This window comes from Camelus bactrianus, chromosome 25 (genome assembly GCF_048773025.1).
Source record: "Camelus bactrianus isolate YW-2024 breed Bactrian camel chromosome 25, ASM4877302v1, whole genome shotgun sequence".
NCBI classification, from domain to species: Eukaryota; Metazoa; Chordata; class Mammalia; order Artiodactyla; family Camelidae; genus Camelus; species Camelus bactrianus.
This window is the reverse complement of record NC_133563.1, coordinates 8,247,559-8,272,463: the sequence shown is the minus strand read 5'-3', so window position 1 is coordinate 8,272,463 and position 24,905 is coordinate 8,247,559. Positions and strand designations below refer to the sequence as shown.

The 24,905-nt window shown below is 38.2% G+C and overlaps 1 protein-coding gene and 1 long non-coding RNA gene across 7 annotated transcripts in view; one reads left to right on the top strand and one right to left on the bottom strand.

Moving 5' to 3' along the window:
* VPS13B (vacuolar protein sorting 13 homolog B) overlaps positions 1-24,905 on the bottom strand; it is a 627,348-nt gene that overhangs the window by 57,355 nt on the left and 545,088 nt on the right. For all 6 annotated transcript variants that reach the window (XM_074352634.1, XM_074352630.1, XM_074352633.1 and 3 more), the window contains 2 exons: positions 24,158-24,319; positions 1,794-1,949 (listed from right to left, as the gene is read on the bottom strand). In XM_074352634.1, coding sequence (XP_074208735.1) covers positions 1,794-1,949; positions 24,158-24,319 — 318 coding nt within the window. The remainder of the gene's footprint in view (positions 1-1,793; positions 1,950-24,157; positions 24,320-24,905) is intronic.
* Positions 847-13,500, top strand: LOC105069611 (uncharacterized). The gene is made up of 3 exons (XR_835332.3): positions 847-1,511; positions 4,806-4,973; positions 13,269-13,500. It is a non-coding gene; the product is annotated as an uncharacterized LOC105069611 (long non-coding RNA).

Below are 24,905 nucleotides of genomic sequence, written 5' to 3'. Positions count from 1 at the left end.
GCCTCCTGGGTATGCCTCACAAGTTCTGAGGAATGGTGAACACTGGCTGAATGGGGACAGATTTTGGCTCAAAATTAGGAAAGAACTTCATGAATAGCTGGAAGTAACGGACAATGGAAAGGGCTGCCATGGGAGAGAATGAGACTCTCATCATTTGGAGTATTCAAGTGGATGCTGAGTGACCGTTTCTCAGGCACACTGGTGAACGGGAGGGTAGAGAGGCATTCTTGAGAGACCGTGAATGACAGGTTCAGAAAACCGGTATGTATTGGGCAGGTATTTGTTGGGAGCCTGTCCACATAAGAGAGCTCTGAGGGCAGGTGGGAGTGACACTTCTTATTCTTATGACTTCCCAGCTCAAAGCCCACACTACCTAGGCTGGTCTCCTCAAGAGTCCTTGGGTAAGACCCATTTGTCCCATATGCGTATCTTTGTTTATCCCACACTGCCGACTCCGACTCTTAATCCAAATTCTACATGTTTTCCGAAGCCCAGCTCAAGCCGTCTTCTTAGTGAAACCTCTAAATTCCCTCACACTTACTGTCTGCTGTATGCATTGTTGGGTTTCTGTAAGTTTTCAGTTAAAGAGTGAAGACTGTGTCACATACTTAGTGCTTTTTACCCCGTCCTACAGTGGGGAATCAACAAACATTAGGAGGAGTGGTTGGGTGATTGGGAAGACTCTTCCATGCTCCCTTTCTGAGACTCCTCTGCTAGTGTTCTTTTCACTTCTGTTGCCCACAAAAATGAGACCCCGAAGTCCAGCTCCTTGACTAGGTGCAGACCAAGAATGTATATGGTATGGGCCCTACTGTTGCCCTCACCAGCTGCTTCCTGCCTGCCCCCCGGCATACAGCAATGGAGGAGCCTCTGATGCCCAATATGAAAAGCTCCCTTTTTTCTTTTCTAGGGACCCAATGCTGTGTCTGTCATGTCCCCAGTTCACATAAGCTCTGGATCCACTGTTACAGTCCAGATGCAGATGTATATGTTAAAACTCTTATGACAAATCCAGTTACTATGTGTGCAGTGAAGCCAGTTTTCAGATTTTAATACTTCCTTTTTTTCTTTCTACTCTTGTCATATGCTCCACGCTTGAAAAACATCTTTTAAAACCACATTTTCACATCTTAAGAACACAAAAAAGTGTCAGATACTTTTCTCCCCCCTTTGCAGTCTTAGAACTTCAAAAACAGCCAAAAGGAAGTTTTATAAAATACGTAAAAATATGTGCTGAGAGCTGAGGTTTTATATGCCAACAGTTAGACTGCAGTGAATTTTTACTGCAGTTAATATTAACTCCTAGGAAAAGAAAGCTTGCTGGAGACTCAGGCCCGCTCTGTCGCGGGAGACTATCACAACACCTTGCAGATTATTTTTGCACGTATGAGAATCAACTCCTGGTTATCCACTGTTGGATTATCCAGAGTCCTCACCATCCTTCGCTTCTTTTTTCTTCTCCATAAAGACCCTCTGGCCATTTCACAGCTCATTAGCACCTCCACCAGAAGGTAGGTGGTGACAGGGAGAAGAGGTGAAATGAAAATCAGTAAATTTTACTGCTCGTTAGCAGCTCTTGTAAAAGGCTTGGGACAAGGGGGATGAAGCCACCATCATCATCACGATCATCAACCAGCACTTTTTAAGGGCTCATGTGCAGGGGAGTGGTAGGCATAACTCGGCTCAGTCCTGTGATTTTTTTAAGTGATTATTTTCATTTCTTTACGTTTCCCTTCCATTAATTACACCAAATAATTAAGAGTCATCTGGGTCATGAACAGAAAGGAACTCACCTGTTTTTGTACTCCACTGAGTTGCTGGACCTTGATGATGAGCGAAGCAGTACGACCCTTGTACTGAATAGTTCTAATAAACATCCCAGCATGGTCCACACTGAAGGGCTCTGACCAACGCCAATTGCCCCAGCCTTCAATGCAGATGTGTAACAGCTGGAGAGAAAAACAATAATCGTCATAATGCCAAAAGTGCCAACGAAAATCTAGTCCTAAAATGAAAGTCTCATTGCTGGAAAACCTTCCTATTTGTAATATCTAGCATCTGTTTTCTTTCTAACCTGCATTATTCATCCACTTCCAGCTTATTCAACCAGGCTAAGAATAGCAAATATGCCACATAGAGTCAATGTGGTTTTCCAGATCACATTTTAAACCTTCTTAAAAATAATTGTCCTATCAAATGGTAAAAGGCCTGGTGAACATTTGAGGAAAGACCATTTCATTCATCTGGAAGACAAGAAGGCTGAAATGTGAGATCAAAGAACCTTGGTCTTGGCTGATAGTTTATTCCTTCTTACGGCTAGACAGTAATTAAAGCTAAATTTGGTTTGTGGCATTATTTTTGACCCTAAATTGCCATTCCTTATTTTTTCTCTTGAGAAAGAACACAAAAGCAATTTGAGGATACAGTTCATTTAATATATTCTCCTTATGAGATCACATGTATCAAATGAGAAATACCTTTAACATTTTGAATGTGTGAGAAAATGTCTTTGTTCTATTTTTTCTAGTGTGTGTCTATTGTAACTTTTACCAATTGAGTCTCCTGATCCACATTCATATGTTGGTAAAATTTAGATTCCTTTCACGGTCAGCAAATATTTTCTATTTCTACTCCTACCCACTAACTGCAATTAAGGAAATCAGTTTAACTGAACAAGTATTCCAAAACAACAATAATTACTGCTTCTTTAGGGTACATGTTTAAATGAAAATAAGCAATGTGCTATATGATTACTGAGTCTAAAGAAATAAAACTGATATTTTAGGAAAAACATTTAGATGATATACAAAATTAATATTTTCTTTCATATCATGTATAATTTTTTTTACAAGAGCTAGCCAAAGGCTAATCGCATGAAACATTTTCCCAATTAACAGAATGAGTAAACTTTTAAAAAATTCTATAAGAACTATCATAATAGGCTCTTGAAATAAATACATTGAGGATTTACATGGAAATTGCCACCATAATAAAAGTTTTTGATGAAAAGATTTTTTTTTTTAAGTTTTAGCATTAGGAGAACCTCTTTTAAAGTGCTTTAATTTGAAAATTTCCCAAGGTCACTGGTCATCATAATATGACTTCTGGTGGAAAATTAAGAGAGGACTTTTTTTTGTTTTTAAGTATCTTAATAAAATACATAAAAAAAAACCCTCCTAACTCATCTCCCCGTTTTTAATATGGCCTCACTTCAGTTCTTCCTCCATATAACTGCTAGTGATCTTTTGAAATCAAAAGGCTACCATTCAGATGACTTTTAAAAAAGAAGTCTAACAGCTAAAAAAAAAAAAAAAAAAAAAAAAATCCTGGACGGCAGAAAAAAAAAAAAGAAAACCTTTAGGAAAAATTTGGTTTTATATGCACTCTACAACATAAAAGTACCAGAGTATCTTTGATGTTTAAATATTAGTTACAGAAAAAAAAAAAAAGGAAAACAATAGCAGTGTTTGGAACCATTTCAGTTTTTTTTTTTTAGCAGCAATTGGGAATAAAGCTCAGGGTACACACAAAACTAAAAGAAACAAGAAAGCTGTTTTCTTTGGAGAGACTAGTAGCTGGAAATGACAAAAAAAAGAATAATGAAGCAAGGTACTTAAGGTCAAGTCCAGCTGTATTTTTCCTGAAAATTCCATAGCCTCTAAAGAAAGTTTTAGTGTACACAATGTAAATTTAATTGAGGAGTGTTCACATTTGCAGATGAGCTCAGTTTTATGTAGCTGCTCACTTTGTGTCCACAGCTTTTAATGACTGAATGTCACCAAGGAATATGCTGTCAGGTTTCGCTTGGCAGCTATTTGTTCTCAAATTGTTGGCACGTATATTTTCCTTGAATTATGAAAATTCAGATATATTTGGAGTTAGTTCACACAGAAAAGTTAAGTGGGAGAAAAACATGACATTTCTACCCACATGCATCACCAGTAGAGTATCTGTAATGTTTGGTCTACAGTTAAAAAGCATCTAAATATCATTGGCGATTAGATGTATATAATTTATTAGGAAAGGAATGACATTCCTAAGAGAGAAAATCTACAAAAAGACCCAGAGGAGACTTTAGTCCTCCTTCCCATGGTGTGACTGATTTGGGCACTAGACTGCGGGGCTCAGATACCCATGGACTTCAACTGAGGGTGGGAAGTTCCGTTCTTGTTGGACCAACTCACTAAATTTCACTGCTATAGGCACTGAAAAGTCTCCATTTAATAACATATACTCATGTATCTATTTTTACTTCTAAATCTAGGAAACTATAAAATCAGGCATAAAAATTTGAAATTTATGTTAGACTGCCTAATTCTATGAGACTTCTATCATTCATCCAATACATTTTTCTTACTCAGATACTATAAGGAAGGCAACATGTTAGGAACTGTGGGGGAAATAAAGAGAAGAGCTTTGTTCTTTGTCCCACAAGGAGCTTAAAATTTTACAGGGAAAATAAGGCATGCACAAATAACTAACATGAGGCATTAGAAGAAGTACAAACTGATACAGGAGTTAGAGAAGGGAGGGCTGGTGTAGACTGCTGTGATTAGGAGGGCTCCCTGAAGCATCTGGGTCTTAGAGTTAGGGTAGGATTTCAACTGGTAAAGATGGCAGTCATTTCCAGGCCAAAGGCACACTCCGAGAGGTGAAGTCAGAAGGTCTGCCTGGGCAAAGTTAATAGTCTCAACTGGCCGGAGAAAAGGGAACATGTAAAAAAGACTGAAGGATAAGGTCAGACAGTGGATAGAGATTGTGGCCAGCACTGATTTACTAAGCTAAGGAAGCTGTGCTGTATTCAGGAATCAGCCTTCTGTATAGATGCACCATGTGCTGAAGGATGCTGAGAGCGGAGTGCAGACGTGAGGACAACGGTCACAGAACGAGGGGCAGCGTGGGCCAGAAACACGTGAGAAAAAAAGCCAACGGGCTTAGCGAGATATCACCCTCCGTTTTGCCTAGAGCACAAGGTATCTTTAATGTTCTCTCATCGACTTGGAAATTTTCTTTCCCTTCTTTTTTTTTTTTTTTTTTAATTAAGTTTCCCTCACTGACTCACTTCCTTCACCACCTTTTCTATTCAGAACTTCTCATTCTCTGTGGCCTACTTAGCCAGTGTCTAGTATTTTCCATTGGAAAAAAAGGCAAATAGGATCCACTCTTGTTTGAACTTTTCAGTGGGAACTGAAACTAAGTATAAGGCAGCCTGTACAGCGGCCACACTCAATGGAAGGGCTCAAGGGGCTGCAGCAGATCACCCCACCCCCAACCCTGCTGCACTGCACTGGCAGCCAGATTAAATTCGTAGTTTTTCCACCGAAGGCCTCAAATGGGAACACAGAACTTCTCACTCATGTTTTTCAATACAAAGTAAAACTTAAGACTGAATTACTGATCAGGGGATTGAGGGTTGAGCTCTCAGGACCACCCACAGCTACATCTAAAGGGAGGATTCCACGGATTACAGAGGAAAGAAAAACAAGATGAAATCCAGGAGAATAGGGTACACCAAGGAAGAGAAAGAGAAAGGGGATAGTTAAGAAAAAAAAATTTAATTATCTCTTAAATATAAAGAAGGTACTAGATACTTTTCTGTGAACTTTATTTCACTATTCATTTTAAAACTATTATCAAGATGATTTCTATCTAATCAGAAATTGAAAATTTGTCTCCAGATTCACTTTAATATTTTTTACATTTTACAATAATTTACTATTCAGTAATATATAATGTTCTAAAAAGAAACTGAAAATCTAAGTAACTTCAAAATATTTCCCTAATCCACTGTAGTCTTTTAAGACATTTCAGGAGTTCTAAAAAATTAATGTGAAATCCAAGTGAAATAAGCTACTGCATAGATGTGTATATAAAATAAACATATATAATATATAATGTATGTTAGTATATATATTAAAGCTTAAGCATATTTATTTTTTAAACTTCTAAACTTATCTCTATGTACCAAGAGCCTAGTGCATAGTAAGCATTCAATAAAAATCTTTGTTGAATAAATGAATCAAGATTATTGAAAAATAACTCAAAGTAGATATTCAGAAATTTTAGTGGCAATATTTATGCATAAATATCATAAAATGAGAATCAAATCAAAATATTTAGAAACAACTCCGATTATGAATGACCTTTCAATACAAGAGATTCACTTCAGGTGGATAATGATACTAGATTAAACTACAAGTCACTGTAATCCCTTAGATCATTAATTCAGACATTGCAATATTGATATTACATCACAAAGCAGACCTCAAATGATCTACTAGGTGAGCAACATGAGTGAAAGTTAAGTTAAAATATTTTAAAAATTATTGGTCTAACTAATGAAAAGCTACAGGTCAAATTAAACTGATCAAAGTTAACTGCTTATTTAGAATGCATATGTGGGACTGACAGTACATTTCACACCAATAAACTAACATAAAAACAAAATGAAATCTGTAGCTCATAATTGTTTTTTTAAGGCAGTTGAATTTCAGGATACTCAGAGTATCTGAAATAATGCTAAAAGCCAAGCAGGAAAATTTCTAGACAATGGCTAATGCTTGGTGTCACCCTGATTCAACACCAAAATTCTTAGGACCCTATATACCCTTTTACATTTATAGAACATAATCTCACACCTAAAAGAATGATAAAGTGGAAATAAATCAAATTGAATCCTTTTTTTCTGGTAGAACAACTTGGACTCTTTGATGCAGTGTAATCTGGAAGAAAGAGGAGAAAGAAAAAGAAAGCTTTCCAAATCCACCTTTCAGGAGGTGATACAATGGAGGCTTCACTGTCATCACACAGGCATCATCACACAAATTTTGAGGCTTGTGGGTTTTCCCTCAAGACTGTTTGAACTCAGTGAAGGCCACAAATTCTGTGCAATTGGCATAAAACAACCACTTGCAAAACAGGGAACCCTGGCACACGCACTCAGTGTTGGTTAGAATGAAAACTGTAGCTGGAGGGGTTACCCTTGTATCAAAAATCTAGTTTCAGATACTCACTGACATCAATTCTAAATAAGAATTTATCCTAATACAATAATTATACATACGCACATAGATTCACCTACATGTATTCCAGGATTGTTTTAATAATGGAAAGTTGGTATTACTAGGAAATTGGTCAAATAAAATATAATCAAAAACAATAATAGCTATCATTTATTAGACACATACTTTGTGTCAAGCACTGGGCTGAGTACTTTTTATATATATTTTCTTATTCATTCCTTAAAACGATCTTACATGCAGATACTTTTACTTTACAGATGAAAAAACAAGCTGAGTGACAGAGAGGCTGTGTGACCTGCCTAGGGCCACAGCACTGAGGAGGGCAAGGTATAAGATTTGAACTTACTTTACTGAGAAGTGTGCTTACTCAGAGCCTCTCCTCTTCTTTTAAATTGAAGTATAGCTCCCTTACAATGTTGTGTTAGGTTCAAATGTACAGCATATTGATTCAGTTGTATATATTCTTTTTCATATTCTTACAGGTTATTTATTGTAAGATATTGAATCTAGTTCCTTGTAGAATCCTCTCAAGCCACTGAAGAAAATTACAGCATGAAAAAATGTTAATAATATTACTTAGCAAAAGGTTAACTGGAAAAAAGCACATTACAAAAAGATATGTGCAGTCTATGTCCCATTTTTGTAAAATGAACAAAAAAGTATATATGCCTGTTTCTAAGGGAGAAATGGCTAGAAATATACCCAAATGCTAACAGTGGTTATCTTGGGGTGGTGGGGTTATGTGTTTTAAGTTTCCTTTTTGTTTGTGTGTTTGTGTGCTTTTGTGTAATTTCCAAATTTCATGCTATAAATATGTATTACTTTGCAATCAGATAAAAATTAATGTTATTAAAATTAAAAAATGTCTAATAGAAAGCATACAGAGCCTGCATTTTAAGTAAAAAGGAATTATACATGCCTATTTTAAAAACTCATTTTCGGCTTCCTGCATGAAGTCTCCTCATTGGTCCTGGTCAGTGTCACAGCCTCCCCACCTGCTCTGCCGGCCCTTTGCTAAAAGGGTGACACGATCCTCGGTTCATCTTTGCAGGCTCTACCACAGCTCCTCACACAGGGTCTGGCTTGCTGTAATACTTATTAACATGATTCTTGGAGCAGTTTAATGTAATTATTTGAGTTTTTTCCCTAGGGCAATAGTTTTTTTTCAACTTAGCAAATATTTCCAGGATCTACATCTATTTAATGTTTACCATAAGCCAACTAACTGTACTACACATGGCAGATACGGACACAAGTGAGGCAGACACACAGAAGATTCTCACGATACAGTGGAGAGATATCTAACAAGAAAAATTATACTGTAAAAATTTATGAAAGGAAGGAAAAAACTGTTGTAGGACTCCAGAGGTATTATGCTTGGGGAAATAAAAGATTGACTAGAGACTGAAATATTTTACTTATCCAAAGAAGTAACATGAAAAAAAAGACACATTGAAATAGAATAAAAAGGCATACAAGATCACTATTTTCTAATAAACAAAGGTGAAGGCCTAACTTGGAGTAGTTCTTTCTGTACAAAATTAATGTCTCCAAAACATACTGATTGCATTACAAACAAAGACAAGTGAAAAAAGTAGCAAACTATGGCTTCAAAACATTTGTTCAAATAACTTGTCATACTTCTTGTCAACGTAACTTGGAAAATAAACTCTATATTATGAACTCATCAAAGCTATTCCTCCTGTAGCTTTGACTATAATCCAAATGGAGCCACTGCATTTTGATCCTGGAAAGGAAAGAGTCATACCAGAACAAGTATCATTATTTCAGGAGGTCAGATCTTGCTCTTGGGAAGCCAAGAGGCATGTTTGTAGATTCTTGGCGATGAGGAGAGTTGAGAGTTAGTAAGAGGAGTTGCCTGAGAGAGAGTGGTAGAGAAAGGGAGGTTGAAGAGGCAGTGAACTCTTAGATCAGGAACTGTCACTTCCCCTCAGAGCATCAATCATCAGTAAACACCAGGGACTGCAACATTAAAGACACTGAAACACAGTAAGTGACAGCTGTTGGGTTGTTTGAAATAATATACTATTCACTATCTCCCTGGTCTTTCTATTTCTAATCAGAGATAGTAGCTCCCAGGAAACAACAGATTCTAGTAGCAGCCCACTGTATTTTATGAGTAGTCATCACAAGATAAACAGATGAAGAAAGAGTCAGGAAAAAAACAACAAAAACAGCAGCTGTGAACAAAGGAAATTATAGTTCACATCATTTGAATTTCCATGAGTAAATAGGATATCAAATATCACACATTTTTAGCAAACATTAAGGCTTAATCAATGTTCCAATATATCTACAATCAAGTTATAGAATCTTTTTAAAAACTAAAAAAATTTTTCATAAATAACTATAAACTGAGTTCAAGAATTTATTTATGGTTTTTCAGTGTTTGGGCATTAGTCTCTGTTCAATCTTTGACTAAAACTTACATACTTATGAGAAAAATAAGTTAAAAAAAGAAAAAGTAGGGTGAAGAGTAGTGGCACTTTAAATTTATACATTATCTATGAAACAATAAGATGCTTAAATGGGTATTCTTTGCTAAAAAGTTACCTAAAGTATCTAAATTAGGGAAAAGTAATTTACTTCACAATTTTTCTTTGCAAAAAGGTTTACTGAGCAAATTCTCTTATATTTAAAATTTTTAATTTTACACATAACTTTTTAGGAACACATTAATCATGGAATCAGATATAATGTACACAGTAAAAAAAAAAAAAGCAAGAAATGATGTATAGGCTTGTTTTAAAGAGGCCATTTCAACATTACACGTATCTGTTGTTTTCATGTTTCTAAAGGGTGTGGGCTTCCCTATGTTTAAATGATATATGACTTAAAAAACATGAGCTGTGATGCTAATAGCGGCCTTACATCCAGAATTGTGAGAGTCTTTGAGGCTGTTCACCCTTGATGCTACTGCCATAAGGGGTTGAAAAGTGAAAATTCAGGAAATTTGTTATGTATGTGTATGTGTGTGTACAGAACAGGATGGTCTATGTATAAAATATGAACTAATTCACACTTTATTTTTAAATAATTAAATAAATAAGAACTTTAATTGCTTAGTTGAGTGGCACTAACAGCCAGGAGATTCTGGTGTTGTGTAGACAGATTTTCTTGACAGAATGATAGTGAATGGTCATCATGCTCTTGGTTGAACCCAACTCTTCAGTGGAAAAGATAAGAATATGTCGGATGGAAATAATAAAGAATATTTTAAGGTAAGCTGAGAAATGGAAGCCAGAAAGATAAGAAGCTGGAGATATCGTTTGATAGTCATTCAGATTTAGATTAATGTTCTGAGATTCTGAGCCAAATTGTCAGGTATTTTTTGTTTGAAAATTAACTTTGACTAAATACAAATATATGCAATAGAGAAACCTAACCCACATTTGAATAAAATTTTTCTTTTAAATTGTTCTTAAATGTAACATTCATCATTCAACAAAATTTAGTTTAACAGAAAATAGAAGGCATGCCAACACGTGTCCTAAGAAAAGACCAAGTAGTTTCATGCAGTCTGTAATTGATTTTTAGTCATCATGGCAATTCAGACAATTATGATTGTTAACCCTAATTTTTAATTAGCAAAAAAAGAAGTCAACAGATGGATATAAAAGAAATCCAAAATTTTTAGTTATTTATTTTCCTTTAACTAAACTGCCTTGCCATACTAAGAAAACATTTTTGTAAAGGTTAAATAAAGTATTTCATGGCAACCGCTGCTTCTCAGTGCCTGTATAACAAGAAACATGAGCCAGCCAAAGTTGTGCAAGTTGGTTTTCTTTCCCAGTGAGGGAATGTGGTATCTAAGACCTTGCCCTAACTCATTTTATCCCCAAGTGTAAGTCAAGCAAGTCAAATGTGAACTAATGCCTGAAGGGAAGTCCCTGACTCCAAAAGTATGGATTATTTCACATTTATCTTAAAATCTGCTCTCAGAGTTCTTAAAATCCACTAACTTGGCAAGTCAGGAATTATCATGAGAAATGAAATAATTTCATAACTATGAAGTCATCCAACATTCCATGCATCTGACGCTCATTGGGCTTGGCCATGTCTTGGGCATTATTCTGACCTTTAGATAATAAGCCCTTCAATATCCTGTTCAGCATGGAAATAATTAAGAAGTGCCACAGCATAATAGGTGCGCCACTGTCTTTAACAGAGTTAACGCTTTTGTCACACAGACTTGTGGTAATAGGCTATGATTAAACACGATCACATTATGTATGCTGAAATCTTTGTAACATTCTTAATCAGTATTTCCCATTACTTAAAAATGGCAAAATACCATGTTTTAATGGTCCAGCTGCATTTCCTTTCTCCAAGCACTCTGTATTAAAATTCACATTTAAAATTAGTTCAGTCAAGTACCTTTATGTTTAGACACCAAGAATTCACATTTGCAGAGCACTAGCTTGTGAAAAGCCTTTGAGTGTCTTGTAAAAATCTTAAGGAATCCTCAGTACATTTTTCTCCAAAGCTATATTTTCAGTGTCTGAAATTTATAGCCAGAGAAGGGACAGAGAGACCATTAGCAGCACCAGCAGCCATTCCTCTGGGTGCTTCGCAGCTGAAATAATCCCCAGTCGTTCGCTTTCATGCAAGCTTGTAGAAAAGTCCAGGAATCAGCCCTGGGACTGGATACAGCGTCCTATCACAATTCTATCCTTGCCATTGCTTGTGAAAGACTTTAGAAGTCTTAACTAGGTCATATTGGAAAACACTTTCACAAACTTCGAAACATACAGGAAAAAGAAAACTCAATCCCAAACTTCTGCCTCTCATTTAAATAGAGTGAATGTATTTCCCAACAGAAACTGAACAAATTCCAAATATGTTCTATTCACTAAATACTTAATGACCAAACTGTTAGGGCCCCATTTACTGGTGACTTCAACTAGGCCCTATAATCTCCCTCAGAGAATATAAGTTTCCTGGGATCTCTCAAGAAACTACAAATATTTAAGAGAATTTAAAAGAGCTAGGTGAAGAGACTGGGTCTACAGTCTACTATTTTGCTCTTTCAATTACTGCTTGAAACTGAAATAAAAATGTATTTGATGGTGACTGGACGGTAGGTCTCAGGTACTCAAATGGGGTCAGTGCTTACAGAATATTTTGGATTACAATCCTTGCCAGATGGTCCCAAGAAGTGTTTACCTCACTGTTGATTTCAGCTATTTTAATGTCAGCAACAATAAAAAGAAGCTTGTTACTGCCACTGGGGAGCAAAGGCATACAATCCTTCCTCCCCAGATGGAATTGCTAGATGCAGACAGCTGTGCCCTACCCAACAGTAAGGGTGACACTGCAGGTTTCTGGGGATCTAGTTCCATGATTAGAGAAAGAGACAATATAAGACAAATTTAACTTGCAATAATATCTACTTTAAATCAATAATACTTGGTCAATTGTACAATGTACTTTTAGTTTATGATAAACAATAAAACCTTTTCAGAGTTAAACACAAGTAGGTGGAGTTGGACATGCATGTGGGCCTGAAAGTTGGTCTCAGTTGAAGTTTACTGCTAATCCCCTCCTGCAGCATTTTACTATTTTATAATAGTTTCCATGAGAGGCCACTGGGAGGTCAAAGGGGTGGAGGTGAGGGAGACCAGGAGCTACTCTTACTTAAGCGTCTAATTGCACTGACAGTATACTAAAGCATACATTTTGAAATTAGAGGACCTCTTTTCATGTGTCTGTAGAATATACACAAAAGCATCCAACATGACACAAAGAATACTGTTCATAATTTCCATATTGTTAAATTAAGCGTTTAAATCTATGTTCTTGAGAAATGTCAGAAACATTATGAGACAGCTCAACATTTATTTATTCAGTGAACATTTATCAAATGCTGATTATGAGTGAGACTCAGGGTTAGATATTGCGGAAAATCACTTTTATAAAACCCTCCTACTGCCCCCACCTTTTTCCTTTCAGGAAATACTCGCTACAAACCACATCTATACACACACTCGTCCTCATTCTCTCTCTCCTATTTCAAAGCAGGAGGAGGTTTTTGTGGTAAGTTGCTAATTACCACACATTCTCTGAGCAACTCTCATCAAGAGGTTAACATCTTGTTCCTTACTCTTTGGCCCTGCCCTAACTTTGTGACTTTCTCTGCCTAGTAGAATGTGGCAGCAGATACGGTGAGAGCTCTGAGCTTAGGTCAATAGGCTTTGCAGTTTTTGCTTTTGCTCTCCTGTCTAGGCTAGTCTGCAGGAGAGGCCACATGGAAGAGAACCCTGGCCAACAGACTGCCAAGTACCAAAAATGCAGGCGAGGCCACCATGGACCACCCAGCCCTGGCTGTCCCTCCAGCTGACTGCAGCCTCACGAGTGAGCCCAGCTGAGATCAGCAGAAGAACTGACTTCCTAACTAAGAGCATCTAGATTTCTGACCAACAGACTTATGTGCTAATAAACTATTTTAAGCCACTAACTTTTGGGGTGGTTTGTTAAGCAGTGGTAGATATCTGGTATAAGCCTCTTTCCATCCAGCATCAGTCCTACTGGTGATCTGGATTCTTTCTCTTCTCCCCTTCTGAGACCTCATGCCATTAATCATTCTTCCTGCCTTCTACATCACCAACCTATCTGCTATTTATTTCTTCTCATATGCGGACATGCCCAAGTTACTACCACTTAAAACCCTTGCTTGACCCTGCGGCTTTCTCTAGCTAACACCCAATCCAGAGTAAAAAAAAAAAAAAAAAAAAAAAAACAACTTATGCTCATTCTCCCCATTTCCTCACCTCCCATTCATTTTTCAACTCACTTCAGTCTGACTTCTATCCCTATCCTGCCACTGGAAATGCCTTCCTTGAGCTATCAGTGACCTCTCAAGTGCCCAATACAATGGTCTCTTCAGTCCTTGCTTCACTCAATCTGCTTATGGCATCTGGCAACACTGATAATCCTATCCTAGTAGACATTCTCCTTTCTTGGCTTTTAGCACACCATTATGTCCCAGTCCTCCTACCACATCTTGATTTTCCTTCTTTCTCCTGTTCCTCTTCAATGGATCCCATTCCTCAGCCTAACCCCTAAATTCTACTACTAGTCCTTATGGCAGCCCACCTCCAAGACAGCCCCAGTGATCCTTGCTTCCTTCTATTTGTGCCTTTGGGTAGTCCACTCCCACACTAAATAGGACTGACCTGGGTAACCACCAGGATATTACTTAAACAACAATGAATAACTCCTCAGCCTAGGTCGTAAGGAACACTGTGGCTTTTGGCTTGTTCTATCTTGGATAACTTGATCCGGGGGAAGTCAGCTGCTATGTCATGAGAATACTCAAGGCAGCCTTTGGAGAGATCCTTGCAGCAATGAGCTGAGGCCTCCTGCCAAGAACCATATGAGGGAGCCATTTTGGAAATGGATCCTCCAGCCCCGTCAAGACTTTAAAGGACTGCAGTTCCAGTGAATGTCTTGACTACAGCCTTATCAGAGAGTCTGAGCTAGAACCACCCAGGTAAACTGCTCCCGAAATTCTTGGCTAATGAAACAGAGATCATAAATATTTGTTGCTTTATCTACTCAAATTGTGAAGTAATCTGTTAAACAGCAATGTGTAACTAACCTGGAGTGTGGTATCTGCATGTGAGGTGCTACTGCAATAAAAGCCTAAAATGTGGGAGGGGCTTTGGAGCAGGTAAGTGAGCAGAAAGTGGAAGAAATTGAGGAGAGTATTCGTGAATGTCTAAGGTGCTTCAAAGATATTATTAATAGAAACTTGATGGCCTTAGAGGAGGCTGCCAATGAGGAAGCGAGGAAAATGCTATTGGAAACTAGAGAAAAGGGGATTCTTGCTATGTAGTGACAGAGAGTTTAGCAACACCATTACCTGCAGTAACTTGGAAAGTAGAAAATGTGCCTTATAAGCCATGCTATCTAGCTAAGGAGATTTCCAGGCAGTGCTGAAGTCCCTCTTGGCTTCTATCTGCTGCTTATATTAAAGTCCAAGAGGGGTGCTCTAAACTTAAGGAAGGACTGTTAGATAAACAGGAGCCACAACTTGCTAGTTTTGAAAATTTTCAGCCTTCCAGACAGCAAATGATGTTAAAAGCAAGAAATTGCTTCCAGGCTAAGGTCAAATTCAGGACACAGCCAGGAAAGTTGAGTGGAGAGATGAAGCTAAGGATGTGGCTGTAAAATCCTTTGTTAAGATCTCAGAAAGATCGAAATTGGTGTCTCAGCAAACTAGTCAAACAATAGGGCTTCCAAAACACTTAAGGGTGATGTCCCCTAGCAATGTCAGCAGAATCTGAAGCAGGGAAGGAATTATCTTGGGTAGGATATGTGGGTACGATTTTTGTCTACAGTGCTGAACTTCAGTAAGATTAACAAGAGACCTACAGTGTTGTTTAAAGAATTATGTTGGCAGAAACACTGCCAATTTATTTTTATTATAATCTTTTTTGTTTTTTGATGGAGGTACTGGGGATTGAAACCAGGACCTCATGCATGCTAAACATGCACTCTACCACTGAGCTATACCCATCACCCCCACTGACAATTTAGACTGAAAGAGGCCAAGACAGTACAAAATGTAAAGAGGCCTTTAAACCTTCATAATTCTATTGGTAGAAAGCAGGCTGAGAAAACTATGAAGTTCAAACAAAGGATACTTTTCATGGAAAAGGATGGATGACACAGAGGCCTGAGCCAAGAGTCCAAAGCCATGAGCCATGGAGAATCATTCCCAAACAGAAGTATGAATGATTACTAGCCCAGAAACTTCCAATATTCACCTGTTTGGATTTCAGAGTTTCTATGGGCCAGTAACTCCTACGTGTCTCCTGTTTTCTCCTTTTACAATGCGAGTGCCTACAGAAGCTATCCTATGCCTGTACCACCACTGGACACTTTTCTACAGCAAGAGATAACTAATAAAGCCCTCTGATCTTAGCACTCCCTCCTTGGGCATTCTTCTCTATTCCCAGTGCTACCTAGGCACTGATGAAAGGCCAAAGTTTTACCTCTAGGCCAGACTATCTTTTTGAGCTTCAGGCCATTACATTCATTTTGTCTACTCTACATGGCCACTTGGATGTGTGGTTAAAAGGAAAAAAGGAAGGAAAGGAACCTTTGGATATACAGAGCCAAGTTCTTAGGGAGGCACCTTATGAATGTTATCTCATGGGATATTCATAATAATATCTTAATTTTGCATAACAGGAAGCTGAAGCTCCTAGCAAATAAGACAATGGCCAATTTTACACAGCTAAAAAACTTTAGGAGTGAAGTTCAGGTATTCACAGCTTCAATTTTGTGCTTTTTCTAATATATCCTCTTTCCTGCCCTCCAAAGTAACCTAAAACTCAGCGTTTCCAAATGGATTTCAGGGACACCTTGCTGCGCTCCCACATCTTGCACCACTCTCTGTATTGAAAACACCGTCCTACTCAGTTCCCTGTTGCCAAAGGCAACACTGCCAACTTGTCCCCTTTGTCTGAAGCCTTGGAGTCAAACCAGGCTCTTCTCTCCCACAATCAATTACCAAATCCTGGTGATTATAACCTCTAAAATAACCTCCAAACAGATCTCTTGCAATCTAAACCTTCTCTTTAGCACTTTGAGGATTTTGTTCCACTGTCTATCAGCCTCCATTCTAAATAAAGAGAAGTCCAGAGTTACGTGAACTGTTGCTTCCCCTCTCGTTTTCTTCTGGCTGCTTCAAGATTTCCTCTTTACTTTTGGCTTTTAGTAGTTTCATTATTTGCCTGAGTGTGAATTTCTTTGAAATGACTAGAGCTTTCTGGGCCTGTAAATTTCTGACTTTCACAAAATTAGGGAAGTTTTCTGGGATTATTTAATTTTTTTTTGCCCCATTTTCTCTCTCTTCTCTCAATCTTTCATTGCAATTACTCATATATTACACCTTTTGAAACTGCCCCACAGGTCCCTGCAATTCTAAGTATTTTGTTGGGATCTTTTTTTCTCTCCCTCTCTTCTTCAGATTGCATGATTTCTATTGATCCATCTTCAGGTTTACTCACTTTTTTCTTTTGTCATGTTGTATTATTTCTACTGCTGAGTACCAAACTGCCACAAATTCAGCAGCTTAAAGTAGCTCAAATTTATCATCTCAGTGCCAGTGGGTCAGGAGTCCAAGCATAGCTTGGCTGGGTCATCGGCTTAGGGTCTCACTACTGCAACTGAGGTGTCAGCTGGGCTAGATTCTTACGTGGAGGCTCAACTTGGGAAGAATCCACTTTCAATCTCACTCAGGTTGTTGGCAAAATTTTTTTCCCTTTGTCTATATGGTGAGGGCTTTGACTTAATGACTGGCACTGGCAGCCACCTGCAGGTCCTGGAAGCTGCCCCCAGCTCCCTGCCCATGGCCCTCTTCACAGGCAGCCAGGACATGGTAATTTGCTTCTTCAAGGCCAGCAGGAATGTATGTATCTTTCTCTCCTCACAAAAGGGCCCAGTCAGTACCTCTTTTAGGATTCTTTAGATTAACTCAGCCCACTCAGAATTACCTATTTTTGATTAACTAAAAATCAAGCAGATATGGAGAACTAGAGATTTTCAGTGGGGAGAGTGAAGGGGAGGGGCAAGATAGGAGCAGGAAGTTAACAGGCACAAGCTACTATGTATTAAATAAACAAACAAGGATATACTGTACAGCACAGAGAATATAGCCAATATTTGATAATAACTTTAAATGGAATATAAGCTATTAAAATTTTCAATCACTGTATTACACACCTGAAACTAATACAATATTGTAAATTAACTATACTTCAAAAAAAAAAAAAAAAGAATGGTTAAAAAAACCAACTAATTTAGGACTTACATCCATAAAATCCCTTTACTGGTGCTATAGTCGCTTTAGAGTTACATATGTGATGGTAACTTCAGTTAAAAAAAAAAATTTTACATGTCTGATGATTCCAACCTCTGGGTCATCTTGGGGGGTTGGCATCTTTTAATTATCTTTCCCTTGAAACTGAGTAACACTTTTTTTTTTTTAAAGAAGTAAGTAACTCATTTATACTCAAACCGAAAATTCTTATATCTGGATGAGTGGCAGCTCAGACTAATTCAGGTCTTGAAGCCCTGGGTACAAGCTGCTTTCAGTCTGTCCATGCATGCATGCGTGGTTCAGCAGTAAGCCTACAAGCGGGGCTAAATTTAAACGTACTATCTTCCCATTCTCTGGCCTTCCCTTTTCCAGGGTTTTCTCCCCACTCTCTACAGCCTTGACTGCCTGAGCTCTTTCACCTGGTACCTTGGGCCAGAAGGACAACGGGCCACCCTTGCCTTGCTGCAACTGTAGCTGCCCTCAAAGCAAAGCCACACAGAACGGGTAATTCACTCTGTGCAGATTACTAGCTCAGAGATTCTACGCCCTTCCAAAATCTGCCTGCCTTTGTTCATCTCCAGAGGTAGTTGTTTAGTGTTTTGCTGAGAATTTATAGCTATTTGTCACAGAAAGGTCAGCCTGTTAGGCGTTTACACCAGTCTATGACTTCTACTCTGTCCTGGCTCAGGTACTATCGTCTCTCTCACCCCTGGACTCTGCAGTAGTGTGCATACAATTCTCCGAGCATCTTCTCAACCACCACAGGAATCGTTCCAAAATGCAGCTGTGATCTTCTGACTCCTCTATTTAAAACCCTTCAGTAGCCAAAAGCTTCCCACCACATACAGGTATCTCTCCTCAGAATGGATTGCCAGGCTCTTCAGAACATAACTCCTCCAAAAAGTGGTGTGCTGGAGCTGACTCATCCTTGCTTGTGAAAAAGAATTGCCCCCCCCCGCCCTGTATTGCCCCTCCCGACTCCTCCCAGGGATAACCACTAGTTTGTTCTCTGAGTCTGCTTTTTTATTGTTGTTGTTATATTCACTAGTTTGTTGTATTTTTAAGATTCCACATATAAGTGGTATCATAAGTGATATTTCTCTTTCTCTGTCTAACTTCATTTAGTGTAATGCCCTTCAAGTCCATCCACGCTGCTGCAAATGGCAAAATTTTGTTCTTTTTAAATCGCTGAGTAGTATTCCATTGTATATATATACCACATCTTTTTATCCATTCATCTGTTGACAGACACTTAGGTTGCTTCCATATCTTGGCAATTATAAATAATGGTGCTGTGAACACTGGAGTGCATGTATCCTTTCGAATTAGTGTTTTTGTTTTTTTTGGAGACATATACCCAGGAGTGGAATTGCTGGATCATATGGTAGTTCTATTTTTAGTTTTTGGAGAAATGTCCATACTGTCTTCCTCATTTGCTCTTTCTAAATAAACTCTGATATGCATGCCATGTGCCACAAAACAGCAGAGGCAAACACCTGAAAAATGTATCAGTTTGAATAGCTTTGCCAACACGGAATATTTCCTTGCCTCCCTAAGTCTGCTTTTAAATTTTCAAAATTGTGACTGTGGCAACAAGAAATGTGCTCATTCTCTAGATATATGGGTACACATGCATTATATAAATGGATACGAAAAGAGCAGTAACTAAATAAGAACTACAATCTTGTTAATAAAATTGACAACTGGTTGGAATTACCATAAGACAGGAAGATACTCAAAATCCTTTACTCTCCCTTTTGACAAGAGAAAAAATGGTCAAATCTCACTTTAAAATATTTTTACATCCAAAAAAAAAAAAAGAACTGCATAACTTTCTGTCTATGTAGGCCAAAAACAAGTACAGCAAAAAATATTTTACTGCTTTGTGATAAGTCCAGGTTGATTATATGTGTTAGATTTAAAATATTACCTGTCACGTCTTAATTTCTGAAACATCTTACCAAGTTTTCAAGTGATCAGAATACCATTTAGACCAGAGTGAAAACAGTTTAAAATCATATATCTTCAGTCTATTTAATTAAAAAAAATTTTTAATTTAATTTTTTTTTATTGAAGTATAGTCAGTTTGCAATGTTGTGTCAATTTCTGGTGTACAGCATAATGTTTCAGTCATACATATACATATATATTCTCTTTCTTTCTTTTTAAATTTTATTTATTTTTTAGTCTATTGAATTTTGTCAGCTGAAGAGACCTGAAAGCAGGGGCTGGCAAACTAGGCATGGCTCATGGGCCAAATTTGGTGCACTTATGGCCTGTGTGCTCAGATGGTTGAAATTCTCAAATGGCTGAAAAAGGTCAAAAGAAGAATACTGTTTCGTGATGTGTGAAAATTGTTGAAATTCAAATTTCACTGTCTATAAATAAAATTTTATTGGCACACAGTCACACATTTGTTACGACTGCTTTTGTGCAGAGCTGAATAGCTGTGAGAGAGGGTCTAAAGCCCTGAAAGCCTGAAATATATACTACCTGGTCCAACACAAAAAAGTTTGCCAATGTCTGCCTGAAACGAATATATGATTTATATTTTCTTCACCAAATTTGATTACTGTGACAAGTATTCCCCAGATCCTCTGCTGCTCTTCCAAACTGATTCTTAACCTTGTGGCATTTTGCATTTCAAAATATCTGCAATTTTTACAAGCTTATGAAACTTTCTATTATATCCATTGTGAAGGAATATTTTGTTATTTCCTATAGCTCTGTCTAGAGCCCATTTCCACCTTGACTGATGGTTTGATCACTAAAATTAATTCCACAGGTCACTGGAATTCTGCAAATCTAAAAAAAATGCATCATCTACAAATTGGGCATGTTTTCAGGGTAAAAGCAATTGTAGTTCCTTATATACAAGACAGAGGCAGTCATTCCTAGTTCAAGCAGTTTAATCAGCCAAGAGTGCTCTCTCTTAACCAGTAAAAGAAGTTCACTTGAACAGTCTCTAAACACAAATCCTACTACGACGGAAGTGCCAGTGTATTTGGTTTGGCTAAATTTAACGAAACTTCCCTTGACCCTGAGCTGCAAATCCTGCCCATGTTCTGGGGAAAGATTCCACAAACTCACCTATCCAGTCCTTAGACTCAACCTCACGTAACGTGAAGCACTTCTCGGAAGATCAGTCCTTTGCTGGTTACTGCTCTCATCCAACCTGCTCTGAAGTCTACTGAACTGGGGGATTTAAGGGCCCTTTGTGGTGGCATATATGATTGTGCAGCTGAGCATGCTCAGTTATTCCCTAGGAAATAGCTTTGTTCTTCCTTTGTTTGTTTAGACAAGCAACTGCTGCGGGATATCCAGCGTTTTAAGTGATTCTGCCTCAGAGAATGTGTTAGAAACTATAAGGAGAGGTTATAACTTTTCAATTCTAAAAGGTTTTTCGCTTTAGCTTTCTGGACTTGGTTGTGTCCATGTTTCTTCCCATCCTATTGGGACTTACTGTTGTTAGCAACCTCCTGTGTGGTTCTAAGACATGTTGACCTCTTTGAAACCTTTCCAGGTGTCATTGCCACTTTCTTGATCTCTGCAATATAAGCTACATTGTTCAGTGGAGTTAAGTTCTATGAACTTTAGAAATCCTCCCTGAGACTATGAATTGACTAACGCCCAAGGTAGCATAAACACGCAGACACAAATGTTCCTGAGACCCAGCCTGCTGGGCAGCGCAGGATATGACTTGGAGTCTGGAAATGGGAACAACTTGCTCACTTGTGAGTCTCTGACTACCTCCAGGTGCAGTATGAAGCTAAGTGGCTAGTTTTTCAGATCCTCAGATGTAACCTCTCATTAGAACACAGCAGAATTTCCAATTGTGGATGTTAAGGAATTCCTTGAAGACCCTCTGGGCCCATTAAGACCTCTCTGACTTCAGAGAGTCCTAAAACACACTTCCTTCAGCATACATAGCTGTAGCAAAGAGACACTTTCCACGGAGTTGATCTAAGTTTTAGTGAAAGATTATAATGACATAGCTCATCTTAAGATTTGTATCCAAAAGATGCAGTTACAAATTAAAAAGAGAAAACAAAGTTTAATAGATACCTGTCTTTTCTTTCCAGCTTGTCATGAAAAGGTTCTTACTGGTTTTGGTTCTTAAAGCTTTGCAAAGGTTCATACTCATACTAAGGATCCCATGTTAGTCTAGCTTTAAGTGTGGAGTACTATGCTAGTGATTTCTCAGCCCTTTTCTTAAAACCTCTTAAAACAGCTTGTCTATTCTAACCGACAAATCATGCTGCCAAAACCTGGGAGAGTTTGACAGTGTTGTGGAAATAACACTATATTGAGAATGAAAAGATACAGGATTCAGTCCCAGCTTACCACTATCTTAGCTTTACATTTCTGCCTCTTTATCTATAAAATAGTCATAATAAAAATTCAAATCACACAGGGATATTACGAAAACAAAAGCAGTAAAAGTGCTTGAAAAAGTGCAAAAGAGTAGAAAAGCGAAAGGTGTACTGTGCCCATGGTCATCCATGCTTCTTTCCTGTTCATCCCCTTCCCATCCAGAAACTGTAAGTCCATCACACGAAGACTGCTGTTCCTCCACACCCCTGAGCCAGCTGTTTATACCGTCACCCTTCCTTTCCTGGCTCAGTGTCCAGGGAATCTTGAGGGTCACCGAGGGCCATGGTAGTCTATGCATCTAAAAATGACTTGGAAGGGAGTTGAAGCTTCCTCTGCTTTGCTTTCCACTGGCTGAGGGCTGCAGCTTATGTGTGTAAATGGGGGAAGTGGCTACAGGTACAGTGTACGGTCACACATCACCACACCTCAGAAGTTTCTTTCCTGTCACTACTAGTTCACTTCTGGGAATGCAATTATCATAGAAACCTTTCAAAGGGCTAAAAGGCTACACAACAAGTATTGACACGGATTGTCTCTAGCTGGTTGGAATTATAGGTCGTCTTTTTCTTTTTGGTTTATATATCTCATCTAGAGTCTCATTTGTGCAATTAATAAGAAAAAAATAATGATTTAATTTTGAAACAATTTTGAAACGAATCAACCAACTAATTGCTCTTTAATTATGTTACAAGGGACAAATAACCAAATAACTTAAAAACACTCTAACAAGGACATTTCTCAAAAGGAAAATTAGAAAATAAAGGCAAGTCATTCACTTTAAAAATACAAGCGCAATATCATATCATATATGGGACTTTTGTAAGACCTTTTATTAAAAAAGAATTTATGGCATTTTAATCTGCTGTTAGATTAACTAGAATTAAATAGATAGACTTAAGAAGAATTGCACTGTATTTACTTTCCCAAATTTTATACTAGTAGTGTGGCAGTATGACAAAAAAGCAAGTAAGAAATCGAATCTAGCTACTGGGGGAAAAAAAAAAAAAAGGGAACTGGGAGCCTGAGGGTATAACATACTCTAAAGCTGGTCTATAGCCCAGATGGGAAAACTTGTTCTCTAATCTAATGACTTTCTTTTAATTACAAGCAGACAGTAGTTTCCTTATTACCCAGAGTTTTGGAAATACATTATTCTTGTGAATACTTCCTAGGCTTTCTTTCACTCATTTAAGACCACATCTTTGTATTTAATTCCCCCTCAGTTACCCCTGCAGGGCACACCCCTCTAATCATTCCCATCTAAAGTGACAGGAAAATGGAATTATACTACTTGGAAAACAGACATCCTTCGGTATGTCTTTTCTCAGTGCTCCCTTGGGCATATTTTGCCATTGTGCTCACTTTTGCTGCAGATTGTGAGCTGTCCTTGGAAGGTAAGGACTGAGACTTCTCTGCCTTTGAATTCCCAGTGCCTAGGACATGACTGGTGCAGACTATGAATCAGAATAAATGAATGAATAATAATACCGAAGGCATCATGTTTACAGTAGTGTATCAAGCACAATTTTAGTGCCTTATACATATTAACTGATATAGCCCCCCCCACCCTATGAAATAGGTACTATTATCCCCAGTTTACACGTGAGATAACTGAGGCAGGAAAGCAAAGCGAGGTAATCCAGAGACAGGATCCAAGCCCACGTCCTGTGGCTCTAGAGTTAACCTCATAAACCCCCCGCGAACCAGGAGACATCCACTCCGCGAGAAGCACGGGGACACTGTGCTCCCCACTCTAAACATTTCTGGGTTTTGATCGGATGTAGCTATACTTTGCGGTTCCTCGGGAGACTTGAAAAGGGAAGTAACTGGACACAGGCACACAAATGCAGAATAAACGACTCCCCAACCTTAACAATTGCTGTGTTTGTAAGACTGTTTCTCCAAATACCTGTGGGGATTTGTGAGAGCGCCAGCTGTACTGGTGACTATGGAGACTGGCCAGCAGAACATTTTCATCGGTGTCCACCTGGCCAAACCGCAGTGTCTCCTGTGTGTCGTTACAGATCACAAAATGGCTGAAGACCAACTCCTCTACCTCAGGGCATTTGTTCTGAAAGAAAAAGAATACGAAAGCCAACGTGCATCAGGTTAATTGCAAGATGTTTGGCAGCTGTCTGCCCAGTGGCGATTGTTACAACACAGAAATACTAAAAGATCTGTTGTCATTAGCTCTGGTATACAAAGTATTCTATACTTCCAGGATAAGCACAAGAAAATACCTTAAAGAGATCTTAAATGTTCCAAGAACATGTTTTGATTTATATTCCTGCAAAATAAATCATATACACAGAAGAGTAAAAGAACAATGAGATCCCTCAAACTCGTAGCATTTTAAAATGAATTAACACGCTACAAAGACTGCTGTACTGGGTAGTGTGCGTTTTTGAGCAGAGTACCAGGGGCTAGAATTACCATGTTCCCGACCTTCTAAACTTGACAATCAAGACCAATTACCAAAGCCACAGTTTGTACCCTACAGAAAGTAAGGATCATTTAGGTAATACATCCCCAGATTCCTTAAGGGGGAGGGTGTGTGTGTGTGTGTGTGTGTGTGTAAATCTGCTCAGGGAGAGATGTAAATAAAACCATAACTTTCCCTCTATTGTTAAAGAGGCTGAACATACAAAACAGATCAA